Source organism: Adiantum capillus-veneris, unplaced genomic scaffold (assembly GCF_014529385.1).
Source record: "Adiantum capillus-veneris isolate H3 unplaced genomic scaffold, ASM1452938v2 Hic_scaffold_254, whole genome shotgun sequence".
Lineage (NCBI taxonomy): Eukaryota > Viridiplantae > Streptophyta > Polypodiopsida > Polypodiales > Pteridaceae > Adiantum > Adiantum capillus-veneris.
The window spans coordinates 76676-96671 of record NW_028221387.1 but is presented as its reverse complement, the minus strand read 5'-3'; the positions used below and the strand labels follow the sequence as shown (position 1 = coordinate 96671).

The 19996-nt window shown below is 42.4% G+C and overlaps 1 protein-coding gene across 1 annotated transcript; it reads left to right on the top strand.

Moving 5' to 3' along the window:
* The first annotated feature begins 3277 nt into the window (after positions 1-3277).
* LOC147417394 (putative UPF0481 protein At3g02645) lies at positions 3278-5467 on the top strand. The gene is made up of 2 exons (XM_086507652.1): positions 3278-4577; positions 4794-5467. The coding sequence occupies exons 1-2, from the start codon at positions 3804-3806 to the stop codon at positions 5184-5186; spliced, it is 1167 nt and encodes a 388-aa protein (XP_086363778.1). The 5' UTR covers positions 3278-3803; the 3' UTR covers positions 5187-5467.
* Positions 5468-19996: the final 14529 nt, after the last annotated feature.

Sequence of the window (19996 nt, the reverse complement as noted above, 5' to 3'; positions counted from 1 at the left end):
GGGATTTGGGAGATGCAAGTCACTTTCTTTGACAAGTGCATATCAAGAGGGGATAGAAAAACATGGACTTCCTAGAGTTGTCAAAGTGGAAAACTGATAGGGGTCTTGCAACATTTTAATATATAGGGGGGGGAAGGCTACAATGACTACCCCCATGCAGTCATATGCAAAACTTAGTAAGAATAATTCTCCCAAGTTTGATGCTGAGAAAGCAGAGATGGGCAAGGTGCCATATTCTTCAACAGTTTCTAGTCTTATGTACGCCATGGTAGCCATGAGAACAAACAGTTTATGGCAAATATTGGCAGAAAGCATCGGGAAGTAGTGAAGCACATTTTGAGATATCTAAAAGGTACAACAAACAAGTGCTTACGCTTTGGAATAGTGATGCATACATTGTGGGTTACATGGATACGGATCATGCGGATTGTGTGGTAGTCGAAGATCCACGTCTGGCTATTTTTTCCTATTTGCTGGAGCAAATGTGTCATGGAGATCACGTCTCCAGAATTGTACATTATCTTCCACCATAGAGGCAGAGTATGTGACAGTTTTTTGATGCTAGCAAGGAATCTATATGGTCAGCTTGCCTAGTGGGAGATCTTGGCATAGCTCCAGTGTTGCATTGTGATAGTTAGAGTGAGATTGCTTTAGCGAAGGACCCCGTGTTTCACTCCAAGTCCAAACACATAGAAGTTCGTTATCATGTGATACATGACATATTGGCTAGCAAGCGCATTTGAGTTAGTCAAGGTTCATACAGATAACTTCCACCACAGAGGCATAGTATGTGACAGTTTTTGATGCTAGCAAGGAAGCTGTATGGTTAGCTCGCCTAGCAGGAGATCTTGGCATTACTTAGAATCTAGTGTTGCATTGTGATAGAGCATGGTTGCTTTAGCGAAGAACCCCACATTTCGCTTTAAGTTGAAACTTATAGAAGTCCGTTATCATGTGATACGTGACATATTGGCTAGCAAGCGCATTGAGCTAGTCAAGGTTCATACGGACAACAACCCTATAGATGCTCTCACGAAGGGCCTACCCTCCGAGCGGTTTGCACATTGCATGGAGATGATGGGTGTGGGTGAAGCCATAGGTTTGCTTCATGGTTGTACATATGTACACATAGACCACTTGGGCCACATTGGCCTTCAAGTGGGAGATTGTTAGGGTTCAGGCCAACTGGCCGGACACCCATCACATGGATCGTACTAACCTTACCTATTCTTTTGATCATACATATATATATATATATGCAGAGAGAGAGAGAGAATAAAGAGAGTTGCGGGTCTACTGGTTGAAAAGGAAAGATGACTACGCCGACAAGTGAACACATTAGTGGAGTTTGTGGGTGTGGTGGAGTGAATATGCCGACAAGTATATCTCATTGAGTAGTAACTTATTGGGATTGTCGAAGAGCATCGACATAAACAAAGCTGGTGTGTGCTATCTCCGTCTTCCAAGAGTAGGTTGCCATGGCCAAGGCCATGAATGAGCTAAAGAAATAGAAGCTGGAAGAAGCAGCAACACCTACAATGAAGAAGGGGGTAGTTGGAAACGCATTGAGCGGGTCGTTGGAATATTGTAGTTGAAAGCCCATTGGGAGAATCTATCACGTGTAGAGTATGATGCCTCAGTGTACTGCACATGTGAGCACACACTTCTTATTCTTCACACAGACATGCACATGCGTATCCATGGCTATTGCATGCTACTCATAGAATATAAATTTTGTGGAGTCCCCCCCCCCCCCCCCTCTCTCTCTCTCTCTTCTCTCTCTCTCTCTCTCTCAAATTGAAATGGTTGTCACTTTTGCCTTCTATTAGTGCTCTCAAGGATAGGCCTCCTAAATTTATCACTCGTTTTCTATTTGTTTAGGCTGGATTCAGGCGAGCCCGATGACAACTAAGGGGCTTGTCTTGTGCCTCCACTACCTGTGTTCACAAGGTGCAAAGGAAGATCAACACACAAAAACTGCGTATCGAGATTAACCAATAGGTTATATCCAACTTGTAAAGCGTATGAATCAGTTGCTGTTGATCTGCAATCAAAATTGCAGTCCGTATTTGCGTTGTCAAGTTCTCAACAATTGTGTGTTTTCGCGAGGAAGGGGGCGGGGGGGTGTCGCCCATGAAGTGGCGGGTCCGGAAGCATGTTTGCTTTTCTCTCCCCAATCTCTTTGCACCACCTAGGTAGAGCACACCTTTCACTCAGTTTGCCATCGGGTCGTCTAAACTTAGCCTTAGGGCGGGTTCAGACGAGCCTGTGACAACTCCTCTGAATTTCGCTTCGTTCACCTTGGGGTGTTCACACAAGATAGAGGCAATCTTTTATATGCACTTTTGAGTGCAGGTATAACAACCAATGGTTACATCACAACGGAAAGATCATTCGACTTCAAAGGTTGCATTTTTTTTAAAAAAAAATAAAGTTTTAGAGAGAGTACAAGAACTTTGAAACAGACACACACACACCCTATGTACAACGGCCTCACAGGTAGGGAGAGAGGCATCCCATCACACGCACACACCCGCATATGGGGACAGTATCTAAGGACTTATACCATGTCACAACGGGTACTAGCTCAGTGGTAGAGTCATAGCCTATGTGCCTAAGGTCTTGAAGGTTGCGAAGTTGTTTGATCCGTGCTCTTTGAGTTTTATGCGGACAAAGTGCCGGCACTTTTGAAAAGGCGAGGAGGGGGGGGAGCGGGGGGACTTGCCCAATTTTCCATGGGTCCGAAAATGAATGTTTAAATAAAGTTTTAGAGAGAGTACAAGAAATTTGAAACACACGCACACACCCTATGTACAACGGTCTCATAGGTAGGGAGAAAGGCATCCCATCACACGCACACACCCGCATATGGGAACAGTATCTAAGGACTTAGACCATGTCAACGGGTACTAGCTAAGTGGTAGAGTCATAGCCTATGTGCCTAAGGTCTTGGGTTCAAAGGTTGCGAAGTTGTTTGATCCCTGCTCTTTGTGTTTTATGCCGACAAAGTGCCGGCACTTTCGAAAAGGCGAGAGGGGGGGGGGACTTGCCCAATTTTCGATGGGTTCGAAAATGAATGTTATATTTGTTGCCGAATCCGCGAGCACCAGCTCAAAACCTCGTAGTTGGCCCTCGCGAGGGGGGGGGGGGGACTTGCCCAATTTTCGATGGGTCCGAAAATGAATGTTATATTTGTTGCCGAATCCACGAGCGCCAGCTCAAAACCTCGCAGTTGGCCCTCGCTCTTCCGTCGCTCCATCTTAACCCGGCCTTAGCAAAATGTTACTTGGGTGGTAAGGCTACGTGTTTTCCTTTCCTTTAGGCTGTCGTGTTTAGACAAAAATGCGTGTGGAGAGGACCACAGTGCACACGGTTTGAGCCCTTCCGACAGCACGCTCTCACAACGAAGTCCATAGGTGCCTGGTGTAGCCTATGGGACAAAGCCAGGTTTAAATTAGCTGCTAATCTCACTCCTGATCACACACTAATCACGGGCATGAGCACTTAATTAGCGCACTTTCTCTGTCAGTCGCCGGACAAGAGGAATCAGCCATGGATGACCTTGAATCAGAGAAAGAGTGGGTGATTTTCATCAAAGGGGAGCTCAGAGATGCAGAGAAGAAGGAAGAGACTCCCAGCCCTTCCATTTTCATGGCCTCTAGCCCCCTCCGAGGCCTCAAGCTCGAGGCTTTCATCCCCCAAGTTGTCGCCATTGGCCCTCTCCACAGCGACCTCGGCCCCCACCACAGCTCCTTTCCCGAGAACGGGAGACAGAGCGCTATAAGACGATCGCGGCAGCAGAGATGGAGAAACACAAGATCATGGCTGCACACCATCTGGCTCAAACACTTCCAAATCAGGACTTTGGGATTTTGGCTGATGCTGTCTTTAATGAAATCAGAAATGTGCGTGCACAGTATGATGCTGTCATTGGATGCAAGAGTGATGAGAAGCTCGCTTACGTACTTGCACTGGATGCGGCTTTCGTCGTCGAGGTCCTGCGGTGCTCTGCGTATGATCTCACTGGTGGATTTAGCTCCTATTATTGTAGGCGGTTTCCCCGTCCTCTGCGTAAGTCCATCTTGCAAGATTTTGTCCTATTGGAGAATCAAGTCCCGCTTTTCCTGCTGCTGAAGGCCATACGATTGGACCATAAGTGTTCCTCAGACGAGGATGCTCTGAGGACACTCGGCTACATGGTAAGCGACTTTGCGTCAGAGGTATTGCCTTTTACTGTGATATCAAAAGAGAGCTTCTTGTCGGTGGTTCACAATTTAGGAGAGAGAAAGCATTTGCTAGATTGTTTGTATGGGATAGCTACCCATGATCCCGAGTACAACGGTAGCTCGCCAAGCAAGCTGCAAATGGAGGAGAAGCCAACCCATTTTCCACCTGCAATGGAGCTTTGGAACTGTGGCATACAAATAAAGTCAGTCGAGCCGGGGAACATGAGCTCGGTAAGGTTTGATGCAAAGAGAGCTACACTATATGTGCCCAAGATTAGAGTGGGTGATGACACAGAGAGGCTTATGAGGAACCTTATTGCTTATGAAAGTCACCTTATTGACAAATTGCAGGTCAGTGGGTCTCTTCTTTCTGTCCCTTTCATTCAGTTTCTCTCTGTTTTTAGCATGACATGTGATGGATTGCGGCAATGACATTTCGACATAGTCAAGATATTGAGAGGCATCAAGAACCCAAGTCGGGGGAACCACTTGAGAAAAAGAATTAAGATGAAGTGGTGTCCGTGTATATCTATCTTGTAACTCTTGTTAACATGCTCTTCCATGCAGGTGCTGTCATATCTACGGTTTATGAATGGATTGGTAGATACGGCTGAAGATGTGGCCCTACTTGTTGAGAAGGGCATAATTGCTCAGGACATAGGGAGCAATGACATGGTGGCCAAGATGTGGAACAACCTATGTGTGAACACAATGCGTGTTTGCACACAAGAGTATGAGGATGTCGCCGTGCAGCTTGTCCTGCATTGCAATTTCAAGCTGAATGCATTGAAGGCAGAGTTCAAGAGGACGTACCTCTCGCGGCCGTGGCTCTTCATCTCTGTGCTGTCTGCAGTGGCATTGCTCATAATGACCTTCTTGATCACTTTACACTGTCAAATTGTATTTGAAGCCAGAAGGCTGATATGGGTCTGTCCTGTTACTGATGCCCGCAACAGATAGCGCTCTTGAATGGATGATGGTAAAGCTTTCTCTGCTGTATGATTTTTATGTAAGGTGTATTGCTACTAAAGGGATCTGCCCACCATCTGAGAGTTGAAGCGTCATGTTGTGCCACTTTATTCCATTATAGAGAGAGATGTGAGCTTTGTTCTCTTTGTAGTGATTGGGAACCCCAGTGAGGGTATGCTTGAATGCATAGATGATTCCTTACTCCCTTGAATTTGGGTGGTGGTTTTTGGCCTGCATAAGGTCTTACTAGTGAACCATGGAATTTTTGTGGACCATTGGATAAAGCTTGTCGATTAGTGCCAGATGACAAGCTATTTATGGCAAACCTTTGGTCTTCCTTTTCCTTATCTGAGGGGTATTAATCAAGGATTCATGTAGATGTAGGCCATGTGAGAGATAGTTGACATTTGTTTTCCTATTTTCTAATTTTCTATACAGAGGGAGGTTGAGTAATGGGTCACACATTCTTTCTTATCCTCTAATGTATGCCATTGTGACTTTCACCTTGTTGATTCAGAGATATGACTATTTCTTTTTGTATGACCCTAAACCGCCTCTCTAAGGACATAATATAGAGGTGGTCTGACCCTATAGGCACTTTCTTTTCCAAAACTTTACAAAGATTCTAAGTTGGCCTATGGGATAACCCTTCCAACTTGAGAAGCCCCCAGAGCTATTTCCTTGGGTTTATTTTTATCTCTCTATGTCCTCTTTGAACATGTATTTGCATCTTGTTGTCGTTATTCTCATACCAATTGGCAATTTTGCATGCACATCAAAAGCGATCTTTTAGAGCTTTCGAAGAAGGAGAAAGAGTGTTTCTTCAACTTCATGCTAAGTCTACATCTTGGTCAATTGGTACATGTCACAAGCTTTTACCAGGGCACTATGGCCCTTGGAAGATTGTCAAAAAGCTTAGTGCATATGGTATATCGAATAAGAACCCTTTTTTTTCTCCTTGTTAGGAAGCTGGCATGGCAAGTATCTTGGGTCTTCTCCAAGAATATTGTCCTTAAGATAGGAAGCTTGCTAAGTCTACATCTTTGTCAATTGGTACATGTCACAAGCTTTTACCAGGGTACTATGGCCCTTGGAAGATTGTCAAAAGCCTTAGTGCATATGGTATATCGAATAAGAACCCTTTTTTTTTTCTCCTTGTTAGGAAGCTGGCATGCCAAGTATCTTGGGTCTTCTCCAAGAATATTGTCCATAAGATAGAAGCTTGCTAAGTCTACATCTTTGTCAATTGGTACATGTCACAAGCTTTTACCAGGGTACTATGGCCCTTGGAAGATTGTCAAAAAGCTTAGTGCATATGGTATATCAAATAAGAACCCTTTTTTTTCTCCTTGTTAGGAAGCTGGCATGCCAAGTATCTTGGGTCTTCTCCAAGAATATTGTTTTTAAGATAGGAAGCTAAGTATATAAGGTCTTCTCCAAGAATTATGGTCTTAAGGAAATTTTCCTTTGAAAGTTAAGTAATCGATGGGTTTTAGGTTGGACTTCAATTAAAAGCTATAATCTCCAATAGGTACTTTTCAAAAAAATGTGTTATACTCTTTATATATAACTTAGCATTACTTACAAGAAAGCATTAACCCATTTTTAAACATGTCTTCTTCAACAACTACTTTGTACATACCTTGCCACATAAGTAAGCCTTTCGTACTTGCATTATTCATTCTTGCTTTCAACCCAAAATACTTTGTTTGTAGCTGGCTATGTATGTGTGATGAAACTAAAATCTTATGACAACTCAAGAATATGAACATATAAAACTTAAGGTTGTGCATGGTAAGTCTTATGAGGATTGTTGTTTTGGATAATCCATTATGCATAGAAACAAGGGTAATGTTACATACTCCCATATGTGTAATCGTATCACTCAATCCCAATGTTTTGGTTCAGGATGCATAAATGAGTTTGTGTTGTCCTAGCTATGTTTTGTTTGCCCCATAGGGTTGGGTCATGAGTTGCAGCATCATGTTATTTGACAAAGCTTTGATGGGAGAAAATGAGCCGCAAGTTGCCTAGTATTGATGCAACAAAAGCCCTTTGCTTAGTGGATGACAACTCATGGGGGTAGATGGCTCCTTGACATGTTTCCAGGAGAGACCATGATTGCTTGTAGTGTTCAAGACAACCTTTCCATAGTTTTGATGTTTACATGGATATGCAGATAGTTTTTACTTTTTTCATGTGTGTGCAAGTACTAGCACTATGAAAGTGCATTTGATGTCAATGTTTATAATAAATCAAACTTGAGCTTTGTTGAGTAGATACTTCATTGCAAGCTTCTCAATCTTCCTTAATGTGGTGCTCTCTCCAAAACGCCTTCCAAAGGCTAATCTCAAGTTGTTCCATCCATTCTTTGTGGCATGCGGCAATGCGTTGTACCATGACTTTGCTTCTAGCTTCATGAGAAGTGGGAATATGCATAGTCGAGAAGCATCATCATCTCGCCCAAAGATGACACATGCTATTTCTAGGTAGTCTAATAAGTCAATTGCATCTTTACTATCCTTGCGTGAGAAAGAAGGGAATGAAATATTGGCTACTACACAATTTGCGCTTCTTTTTCTTTTCTCATTTCTTCTGGTTTGAAGGTGTTTGAGGCCTTGGGACTGAGGCTTGGGATAGTTAATGCTTTTGAAAAGTTTATGTTATGCTCGTGATGCATGAAGCTTTCCATCTTCATAGCATCACCAAGGTCACAAGGAACACAAAATTGTATTGTACCAAGTCTCTCTTGATGGGAGAATCTATAATACAAACGGCTTTTGGAGGGGGGACCGGCTCCAAGTAAATCCGGTCCTCAACTATTGTCATGTTCTCTAATACTCTCTCTCTTGCAAAAGTATTGGTTATGTCAAGTTAATTAAGTACTATGTTCATGTTGCTACCATCAATTAAGTTCACCCTCTATGTTCTCAAAAAATCTCACAAAAATTCTCACTCTAATTCTCTTAATTTCTCTATTCTCAAAGTTCATAGGCCATTTCTATTACATGTTCTAATTGCCTATTGAGGCTTCTTTATTCAAAGCACACATAGTGTGATGCTACTGAGGTGCTTCTTTAAAAGGTGTTGTTTCTACTGGATGCATAATAACACCACCACATAATACAAATAGAAGCATGAAGGCACTGAAGTTTCAGGAGAAAAAGGATATTCGGATTCTTGCTTTGTACAATTTGATGGTGGTCATCCACATGAAAGCCACATCGAGAGGAAGTCCCCAGTTCACTATGAGCCTAGCCCTAGTTGTCTAGGAAGTACCATTCTCAAGCATTGTGGGCTTCACTTTTAACTTCAATGAACAACATGCAAAAACATTCATAATTTTCATGACAAGTTTTAACAAGGCATTTCGAGTCATTTGCCACCAATACAATTTTATCTTTGTACTTGACATAATGTGGCATGAAAGTATGCACATTTTCATGATTTTCCCTTGTGCAAGTGATGGAGGGATTTTGTAAAAAAGAATCATTGGAACAAAGAAAACCAATTCAAAATACGAAGGAAGATTTTATCCTTATTTATAGCTTCATCAATCAAACATTTGACATACTGTACTAAAACCAATTCAAAATACAAAGGATACAACATATATTTTATTTCATCTCATTTTATTTGAGATTATGCATTTCATTTTGTTTGGCTCACATTTGATCATGAACCAAATCGAAGTGATTTACAAAAAAAATAAAATAAATTATAGAAGAGATTTCTCAATAGTTTGTTTTCCACCACTGACGAGGAGACCAATTTTGATATCTTATGTGTCCTTTTCCCTATGCCGGTTTAGTTCCCTATCTTCAATGTTGTTTTTTCTTTTCTTTTTTGCTTGTTTCCCCTCCTATAGAGGTTGTTCCCACGGCTTCTTGACCCCTTTCCCTCTCTTAAGGGCTTTTGAGTTTTGTTCCCGCATGGTGTCAATAATGGATTCTGAGGCCCTGCCCATGGAAGAGGACATCATCATGTTTTTGCAAAGGCTTACAACAAAAAATATGTCGGCAATTAATGGAGCAGATCCGATGGATGAAGGGAAGGGTCGTCTTCGCGACCCTCGAACGATGGCATGTTGAAGAATGGGGCTTCGACAAGGGATCCGGCCTAGTCGAATAATAATACTCTCTTGGAGGACAGTCAATCTAGTGAAAGAAAAGAGAAATGAACTAGCCCAAACTGCTCAAGAATTCAACTTTGAGGTGAAGAACCTCAAGAAGGGTGTGCCCGAGGGACATATTGTTACGAATGTGAACAAGGATCCACACGGTCTTTGTTGCTCTCTGACCAGGCGTCTCATTCGCAAGCATCTTGAAGAGTCCAAATCACAAAGACTATACTAAACTCATAGGTGTTAAGACATTAAGTGAGGGGAACATGAAAAATTGAAGAATATTTACGCTCGACTTGAATAGGAGCTAAAAGAAGTAAACAATCATTTAGAATGCAGCCTAACCAGTAACAAAAGAACTTGCTCCCAACTTGAATGTTGTGGGATTCTCAAAGAAGGGCTAGCGGATCGAGCCTATAGCTCTCTAAAGAAGTCTCTGCCGCAGCATCAAGTGGAGGTTGCAGAGGCTATCACTATTGCAATTCCGTCAACACTCATTAAAAAGCAGCTAGCCACGCAAGCTAAGCTTACACTCGTATTTGGCTTCAATGGGAAATTCCCTATTAGATTTGAACTAATCCAATGATCCAAGGACCACAAATTCTCGGTCATGGGGGGGCAATTGAAAACACCAATTACCTAGCCAAGGGCTTTTGCTCAGTTAGATTCAAGGAGGTATCTGGCCTGTCAAAGATCTTGGAGAAAGGCCCTAGTATTTAACAAGACCACGATGTGTGTGGTGCCATGGGGACCAATATTTGATTCAACGTAGTCCCTCCAGGGGATTCATTTTGTCTGGGTTGAGTTCGCAAGTCTGCCTAGCTGGCTGAGGGATAACATCAGGTTGCTTGCCAGTCAACTAGGCACCCCCTTGTTTGTCCCTAACAAGAGGGGTCTTGGCAGATTCTTTAACCGAATGTGTATAGGTTGGAATATCTCTAAGACACCACCTAGAGCATGGTGATCAATGTCGGAGTTGGGCTTCTTACTATTCCAACTCAATTTTGGGACGTACTTTTGGGCGTGCTTTGAATGTAACAAGTTTGGGCGCTTCGACAAGGATTGCCCCATGAAGATAAATGGGAATGCCGATTCTACAATGCAAGATTCCAATGTAGGACTCGGTAACCAAGCCCCTTGCAAAGGAAGCAACTATGAAGAGAAGGAGAAACAAAGGAGGAGTAACATGGGGACATGAGTAGAGGAAGAAAAAGAGGCCATGCAATGCAATAAGGAAGCCACTAAGCTCCGATTGTTTTCCATGCTTCAACACCTAAGCTTCTGACAGTGAAAACTTTGTTGGCTGTGCAAGTACTAGCTCTGAATAAGATTAAAAGGGTGAAGGTAGTGGCAAGAGAATCTGCATCATCGAAGGATACTAGAGCCTTGGAAGGGAAATTCTCCTCTCCCCCCCCATCTAAGGGGAGGGACTTGTGCACTCACACTCCACAATCGCTTTGAAACACTTCAGATGAAGGATCCCCAGGTAGATGGAGAGCCTCTTGACTCTCCTAGATCGAGGGAGGTAGAAATGGGGCAAGGATCGGATGTTAAAGAATTTGTCCCTCTATCCCAATGAGGAAGCTCTAGCTATCCAATCATGGAATGTGAAAGGGTTGCAGACTCGGAAGAAGCACAACCTTTGTTGGGAGGAAATTAGAAAGCATAAGGACGTTAACTTCTGGGCCATCCAAGAGCATCATTTAGATGCTCACAGCAAAAGAAAACAAACATTGGGGAAGAAATTGTTCTATGGAGAGGGAGTAAACGGGTTTAGTGGCACCCTCTCTATCGTGGACAGGGACTTGGAGCCCAAAGTGGTCCTAAATCACCCTTGTGGGAGGAACCTATGTGTGAGAATAAGTTGGGCAGGTCAATCTATCACCATAATAAACATTTATGGCCCTTGCAATGTGAAGGATAGAGCCAAATTGTGTATGCACCTTAGGGATACCCCTATTGAAGGAGAGTAGGTAATGATAGGTGACTTTAATATGGTGGAGAAGAGCAAGGATAGAATAGGCTCAACCAGTATGTTGATAGGTTTCAAAAAAGCTAAATGACTGGTTCTTTGTGAGAAATGGGCTATGATGGACTTATGGGAGGTGGGTCCGTGGAACAACACGCCTGACTTCACGTACACAAGCCTTCACTATGCCCGCACGGCTTCTTGGCTTGACAGGTGTTATGGCTTGCATTGAATGGATCCCATCGATACTGGAGATGAAGATGCTGCCAATGAAGAGCATGTCAGACTATATACCTCTACACTTAAACTCAAGAAAGCCAAGGACGAGGGGCAGGCCCCCAGAGGGAGTAAGAAGCTGCTTGTAACTGGGGCACACCTAATCAAAGACCCTCTCTTTATAAGGCTTACCAAGAAAGTTGCGAGTAAACTCAATAAAGATATCAATCTTGAAAAACCTAAAGCTTGGGACCTCTTGGCTTGGAGTATATAGAAAGCGATCAAAAGCTTGGGCCCTGAGATGAAAAAGGCCCAGGAAGAGCATTGGAAGTAGCTTGAAGAGGAGGTCACTAGTTTAACTTCCAAAAAATCTATTGGGCTAGCCTTTGAGGAAGAACAAAAGAGGTGGCTGGAAGCTAAAGCCAACCCTAGTTGAGTAAAAACTCGATGAGGTTAGGAGGGCGAGGTTGATATCTAGGGAGACCTTCCTCCAGCCTGAGGCCCCCAATCACCGAACATATTTCTTTAGGGTCTTGAAAATCAAGAAGAGCCGGGGCTCCATCCACTTGCTCATAGATGAGAATAGGAATACTACACAGGGCCAAGAGAATGTCTAGGATGATGCTTGATCATCTAAGCCAAATTATAGGCTAGCTAGAAAACCGCTCTCAAGAGGTAGAGGTAGCTAGAGCGAGCATGCTCAAGAGTGTTGATATGAAAATTCCCCAACTTGAAGCCAATTGTCTTGAAATGGTCCTTTCTGAAGAGGAATGCTTGCTTGCATTGCAAGCTCTTGGCAAGGAGAAGTCCCCTGGGTGGGATGTCCTGACCACGAAATTCTTCAGGGAGTTCTGGGACGACCTCAAGGTCCCTGTCTCGATGGATCCTAGGGTGAAAAGAGGCCTTATCAAGCCTATTGCAAAATAGGTTTTCTACTCGCATCTTAAGCACTGGAGTCCCGTAACTATGATATCTCTGGGATACAAAATCATTGCCAAGGTAGTCACTCTTAGAGTTCCCCCCCTCCTAGACATAGCCATCTATCCTCACCAACACAAGTTTATCAAAGGAAGGTCATTATATGATATCTTGACAGCAATGGTGGGCATTGGGTACGCAACCTTCACAAAGCAAGAGTGTATTTTCATTTAGCTAGACTTGGACAAGGCTTATGATAGGATTATGCGGTCCTTCATTGAAGATGTCATGAAAGCACTAGGCTTTGGGCCTTGTCTCGACCTATACACATTTTGGGTACCGATAGCCAATCAGAGCTCTTATTCAATGATAGAATTGTGGGCTCCTTTGAAGCCAAAAGATCTATCAAGCAAGGGTGCCCGCTGGCCCCTCTTCTTTTTGCTATTGGATTGCATCCTCTAATTATGATGCTTGAAGTTGCTGCTTAGCGACAAGAAATTCAAGGGTTAACTTTTCCCGGTAAGGACCAGCTTTTGGCCAAGATGTTTGCAAACGACACCCTCCTCTTTTTGAAATGCTGTCATCATGTACTAAGAAACGCCCTTGAAATTGTGCAGACATTTTCTTTGGCTTTGGGGTTGAAGTGCAATGTTGAGAAGTCTAGATTGATTTCCCTAACAAAAAATGACACATTTTGATCCATCGGTCTGATCAAGAGAGACTTTGTCAAAGAAAGGATCTTTCGTCATCTGGGCATCCCTTTGGGGTGGTTACAACACTCAAGAAAAGGTTCCAGTGGGTCTCAGAGAAGATTTTTAAAAAAAGAGAAGATGGGAGTATGCGTTGCTTCCCTGCAAGGGTTGGGTCAGAGTGATCAACTCACTTATGCTTCCCTATATTGCCTTCACCAACCTGCTCCTCAAAATATCCAAATGTAACTGGAAGAGGTTTTTTAAACCTATTAAAATATTATCTTATGGAGGAATAGCACTAAGGCCTCGTCGCTGTGGCAACGGGCAAAGTGGGAAGGTATCGCTCGACCATTGGTCCAAGGTGGCCTTGGAATTCTCAACCTAGCGGTTCATATTGAGGCCCTCTACGCCAAGTTTGTGGTCTCAATTGCAAAACAAGACTAGTCTTGGGCTATCATGACCAAGGATATGTAATGGAAAACTTTGAGAATAGCGGGAATAAGAGAATTAAAGTGAGCATTTTTGTGAGACCACTTTGAGAACATAGAGGGTGAACTTAATTGATGCTAGCAACATAAACATAGTACTTAATTAACTTGGCATGAACAATACTTTTGCAAGAGAGAGAGTATTCGAGAACATGACAATAGCTGAGGACCGGATTTACTTGGAGCCGGTCCCCCTCCAAAAGGCGTTTGTATTATAGATTCTCCCATCAAGAGAGACTTGGTACAATACAATCTTTGTGTTTCTTGGGGATGCTATGAAGATGGAAAGCTTCATGCATCATGAGCATAGCATAAACTTTGCAAAAAGCATTAACTATCCCAAGCCTCAGTCCCAAGGCCTCAAACACCTTCGAAGGTGGAGAGAGCTAGCGGGGAATGAGGGTAGGGAAGAGGAAGAAGAATCATCCATAGGAGAAAGAAATAGTTCCTCACTTATCATCGCTCTTCTTGCTTAGCATAGCATAAAATCGTAGTAATGAAGATGAAGAAGATGGCAAGCTTAATCATTGAAGCATGGCTCTTAGTAAGATTTGCATTCCATAGCCAAGAGTGTTAGTGTAGTCTCTCTACTTATCAACAAGCTTGGAGAAGGAGATGGAGCTCTTGCACTTTGCACTTCACATAATGACTGTGTGTGTGTGGGGGGGGGGGGACAGTATACCCCCCCTCTCAGCTTGGTCTCAACTTGCCCCCCCCCCCCCCCCCCCCCCCCCCCCCTCTCTCTCTCTCTCTTTCGTCTTATTTAATTATATCATTTGGACGTGTGTCCTCTTTTTCCTCTTTGAGAGAAAGAACTTAATTATTTATTTTTATGCATCTAAATTCTCATTGGACCCCTTTAAAGCCTATTTAATAGGATTCAAACACATCATGAGGGCCACATGTGGAGGATTTTGACATGTGTCTTTTATTCTTCTTAAGTCATTTGGTTTGAATTGAACACTTTAAGCACTTAGTCAATTAAGCATGGAAACCGTTTATGCCTCTTGAGAGTTTATCTTTGAATTGAATACTTCAAGAACCTTAGTCATTTAAGCATGAGAATCACCTCAAGCTTGGGCAAGGTTCCCACAAACACTTTAAGCACTTTAGTCAGCAAGCCGAGAAGCACCTCATTCTTGGGTAAGATTCCCACCTCAAGGTCTAAGGTTGCCTAAGGTCAAAGGACTTTTTAACACTAACTTTTGGAGGTCTTTAATGAAGCTAACCCTAACATCTTTTAAGCTCCATTAGATGCACGTTGCTCTTTGATAGAATACCTCCTTTTGGACCCCTATTGAGATGTAACCATCTCTCCTCTTGGTCCCTTGCTGAGGTAAATTTAGAAGCACTTATTGCACATTGCTCTTTGGTAGACCATCTGCTTTTGGACCCCTATTGAGATGCAACCATTTCTCCTTTTGGTCCCCTGTTGCGATAGATCTAGAAGCACATATCTATATCCTAACTTTTGTTCCCCTTTTATCTTCCCATATTAAATGATCAGTTTATTATGAGAAAATCATTTGTTACAGTTAGATATATATTTTATGACATTACCTCCTCTCTTGAAATCATAGTCGTTCTCGACTATGAGGTAGAGAAGATAAAGCCTAGTCATTACTCCATGTTTCTTAGCAGGTGTAGGATCCCTTTTACCCGACGACATCATTTCATAATGGATGACTAATCCATTTGGTGCTCGAGAGACCTAGCTGCCGCAAGAATGTTTGCTTTTTAGTCCATATCATACTTCCAAAGTAGAGTGGCAAGTTCTACTTGGTGTTTGGGAGACGTCGTCACCACAAATACGATCCTAAGCATGCATATTTCTTAAATTTTGTGCACAATAAAAGAAAGAGAATGAGTCTTATGAGACAAAAACATTGTTCATTTAAAATGCATTTTCATTTGCTTACTCTAGTGTAGCATTGTACGCAATGACAAGGTTCATATTATCCTTAAGCTAGGTTCCTTGTATCCTTCTAGCATCTTTAAAAGGATAATTCTTAAACCTAACAAGATATCATTGGTAAATGTTACCGTTTCTTAGAACCTTGTCTTCGCGTCGAAGAATAGATTTGGGCTGCAACAACTCTTCTTAATCTTCGATCTATGGAGGATCCTCCATTATTGGTTCTTTTTGTGGCTCTCCTTTGTAAGGCTTGAGTAGACTCACTTGGTTAGCGTTGTGAATGAGCCAATGGTTGGGAAACTATAAATAATAAGCCATCTCATTGATTGGCTTAAGAATTTTTAAAAGAAAGGACCATAGTATCGTTTAGCATAATACTCTTGGTGGCTCGTAGGATTGTTGCCCGTAGTATGCCTTAGACAAGCCTTGAGAAACTTTAGCAAGGCCCAATCATTTCCCTTAAAGGCTAAGGCTATTCTGTGCTTCTTAGCACATCCCAATTTGCCTTTGCTTTGAGATGGATATAACCTCTTTAATCTTTGGAAAAGATTCTTGTGAGTCTCGGCGGCTGTATTCATCAGCAGCGAAGATCTTCCCATGTACTTTAAGTAGTAAGGGAATTTTGGATCTTCCCTCTTTAACCCAAAAGATGCTTTCCCCATAGAACTATGTACACTGTTATTGTACGCATACTCTATAAGAGGTAGGTATACTTCTCTCATTGAGAACGTTGATCTACTTCCATGAAACAGGATTTTAGTAGATTCAAGAATCATTAGATTAGTTATTTCACATTGGTCATCCGTTTGTGGATGATAGGCCGAAAGAGAGATTTTATCTACTTCCTAGATTCTCAAAGAGACCCTTCTAGAAATTACTGGTCATTCTAGGATCTTTGTCCAACACTATGGATGTTGGCAAGCCATGATACTTGAAAATTTGAGATCTAAAGAGGGTTGCCGTTTGATGTGCCTTAATAGCCTTTTTGAAAATCATAGAGCGTGTTTTCTTGTTAAACCCGTCGACTCAAACAATCCAAGTTGCTTCCCTCGATCAAATTTCAATTTTTGGTATACCACACATTTAAAACACACTCTTGTATGTTTACTTTTCATGGTAGTAGACCAACATAAATACATTTCTACTCCTCAAAGAGTAGATTATGGAATCCCTCTTTTCCCCGCATAAGGAGAAGCATGAGATTCATACATGACTTTCTTATTGTATGGGTGAGTAACACATAGCCTATTGCCGTTTGGAAGGTAACCATCCTTCAAGGTGAATGGTTATTTTTTTTCTTCCCTAATGCAAGGCTGTAATTACATACTTAAAGTCCTGGTCGATAGCATACTCATCTATCATAAAAGATAGATCATTTGTGAGTTGCTATATACACCACATTTACCCTTGGCCGTTGTGAAAGTGCATCGACCACTTGATTGTGCTTGCCAACAATGTGAGCAATATGAAATTTAAATTGCAAAAGAAAATTTGGGCACCTCATTTGTTTGTTGGACAGCTTGGTTTGCGTCATGAAGTTCTTGAGGCTTTATGATCCATTCGTAGGATGAATTGATCCCCCAAGAGATAGTGCTTCCATGTGTCTAGGGCATGTAGAATAACTAAAAGCTCTTTTTTGTATATGCCCAAGACCCGTTCATCGGCATTGAGCCTTTGGCTCTCATATGCTATGGCATGAGCTTCTTGAAGCAAAACTGCTCCAAGGCAACGACCACAAGCATCACATTACACCTCAAATGGGTTTGAGAGATCCAGAAGCATGAGGACTAGTTGAGAGGTAAGCTTCTCTTTGAGCTTGTCAAAAGTATTTTGTTCTTTAGCAGTCCACGAGTACTTAACATTCTCTTTGTTAAGTCATACAATGGTCATGCTATTTAAGAGAATTTTGCTATGAAGCGTCTATAGTATGCACACATACCAATAAATCTTTTTAGCTCATGTAGATTCCTTGGATTAGGCCATGATTTTATTACCTCCAACTTCGATGGATCCATACGAATACCATCTTGAGAGATAATGTGACATGAATATTGAATCTCTTGTAGAAAAAAATTCATATTTCTTTTGATTAATGAAAATCTTACTCTCTCTCACAACTTGAAAGATTACCGGGAGGTGTCACATGTACTCCTCAAGAGAATTTGAGTGGCCTGAAGATTTTTGTCCATCGAGAGTTTGAATGCGGCTGGAGCATTTTTGTCAGGCCAAAACTTGTAATTTATCAAATAGATCTTCTAGTCGCGACACGGGAAATATTTTTTTTAAAGTGACCCTATTTTAGTGCTCTATAGTCGACACACATGTGATATGTACCATCTTTCTTTTGCACTAAAAATATTGGTGAATAGAATGGAGAGGAGCTAGGCCTCATCATCCATTTTTCCACAAATTCATGCACTTGCCTTATGATCTCCTCTTGTTGAGCTTGTGAAACTCAATAAGGAGGTTTATTAGTAGGCGGTGAGCTTCCTAGTAGAAGCTCTATTGCATGGTCATCATCCCCTCATTTTGGAGGAGGTAGCTCACTAGGGATGTCATCAATAAAAGCATCTTGTCAACCATTTAGGAAATTAGACATCTCTAATTCCTCTCGATTTCCTTTATTGCCACTTGTGAAAACATTAGAATCATTTATAGATTCTCAAAAAAAATTTATATACACAAAAAATAGAGCTTTTCATTGATTTATCAAAAGCAAGCATATTTACCAGGGATATGGTGTTCCTCAATGTAAAGAAAGAGGATGCAAGAGAGCTACACAAGACAAGCACACACCACACAGAGATGGAAATCTTCTTCTTCTTCACACAGAAAAGAGAGTACAAAATGACTAAGTGCTAAAACTGAAAAGTAGCACATATGTACATGCGGTCACTAAGTGTGAACTCGCTAGAAGCGTACTAGGCTGGCACTATAAGTGTAGTCCAACTGTAGAATCACTAGCAGAGATCCTCTGTGTCGGTCACCTAACGCGCCAGTGAGTAAATGTGGTAAGCAGCCAAGACCCGTAGTGGATGCCAGCTCAAGATGTAGAGCTCGACATCTCAACACTCCCCCTCGAGCTCTGCATGTCGCAGAGTCCAAGCATAGTCCGGAAATGTCGAAGATTCTCAGCTCCGAGGGCCTTGGTAAAGATATCCGCTATCTGCTCCTCTGTGCTGACGTAGACCAAGTCGATGTCACCCGCCAACACTCGCTCTCGAACGTAGTGGTAATGGACCTCTATGTGCTTGGTCCTGGCATGGAACACTGGGTTCCTAGCCAACTGCATGCTGCTGAGGTTGTCACAATGGATGACAATCTGTTGGTCCACTTGCACTCCCAAGTCCTCAAGTAATGTGCGTAGACAAGCTACCTCGCACGCTGCAACTGCTGCACCTCTATACTCGGCCTCTGTGCTCGATAAAGCAACCGTAGGCTGCTTTTTGCTGCTCCAAGTAAGAGCAGCACTCCCAAAAGAGAACATGAAGCCACTCGTAGATCTGCTATTAACAATGCTACCTGCCCAATCTGCATCTGTATACCCATACAATGCTAATGGCGCATCTGCTGCATAGAACAATGCATAGTCAAGAGTCCCTTGCACATACCGAAGTGTGCGTCGTACTCCATCCAAATGTGGCTTCCTCGGAAGTTGCATGAATTGACTCTCCAAGCCTACTGTGTAGCTCAAGTCTGGCCTCGTGATAGTCAAGTAGATTAGACTACCCACAATCTTCCTGTACATCTTGACATCCTCAACAACATCACCCTTCTCTGCACTCAGCTTTGCATTCACATCCAAGGGAATAGAAATTGGCTTACAATCAGCCATACCATACTTTGACAACATGTCCAAAGCATATTGTCTTTGTGACAGCCATACACCCTCTAGAGTCCTGATCACCTCAATGCCAATAAAGTAGCGCAACTCGCCCAAATCTTTCATTTCAAACTCCTGTTTGAGAAGACCCTTCACATGGTCAATCTCCATAGCATTGTCACCCACAATAATAAGTTCATCTACATATATGGTAATGACCACAATCCCCACATCATTCTCACGTACATAGAGTGAATGATCAGCATGAGCTCTCCTAAACCCAATACTGACAAGATACTTGGAAATCCTGTCATACCATGCTCTAGAGCCCTGCTTCAAACCATACAAAGCTTTGAGAAGTTTGCATACATAATCTGGGTAACCTGGATCGACATAACCAGGTGGCTGATCCATATACACTTCCTCTTGCAACTCACCATTTAAGAAGGCATTCTTTACATCCATTTGATGCATAATCCATCCTCTAGATGCAGCCACTGCTATGACAGATCTTACAGTCGTCATCTTTGCCACTGGATAGTCTATGCCATACGTCTGTGCATAACCCTTTGCGACCAGCCTTGCCTTGTGACGCTCAATGTTACCATCAGCCTTATGCTTGGTTTTATACACCCATTTATAGCCAATAGCTTTCTT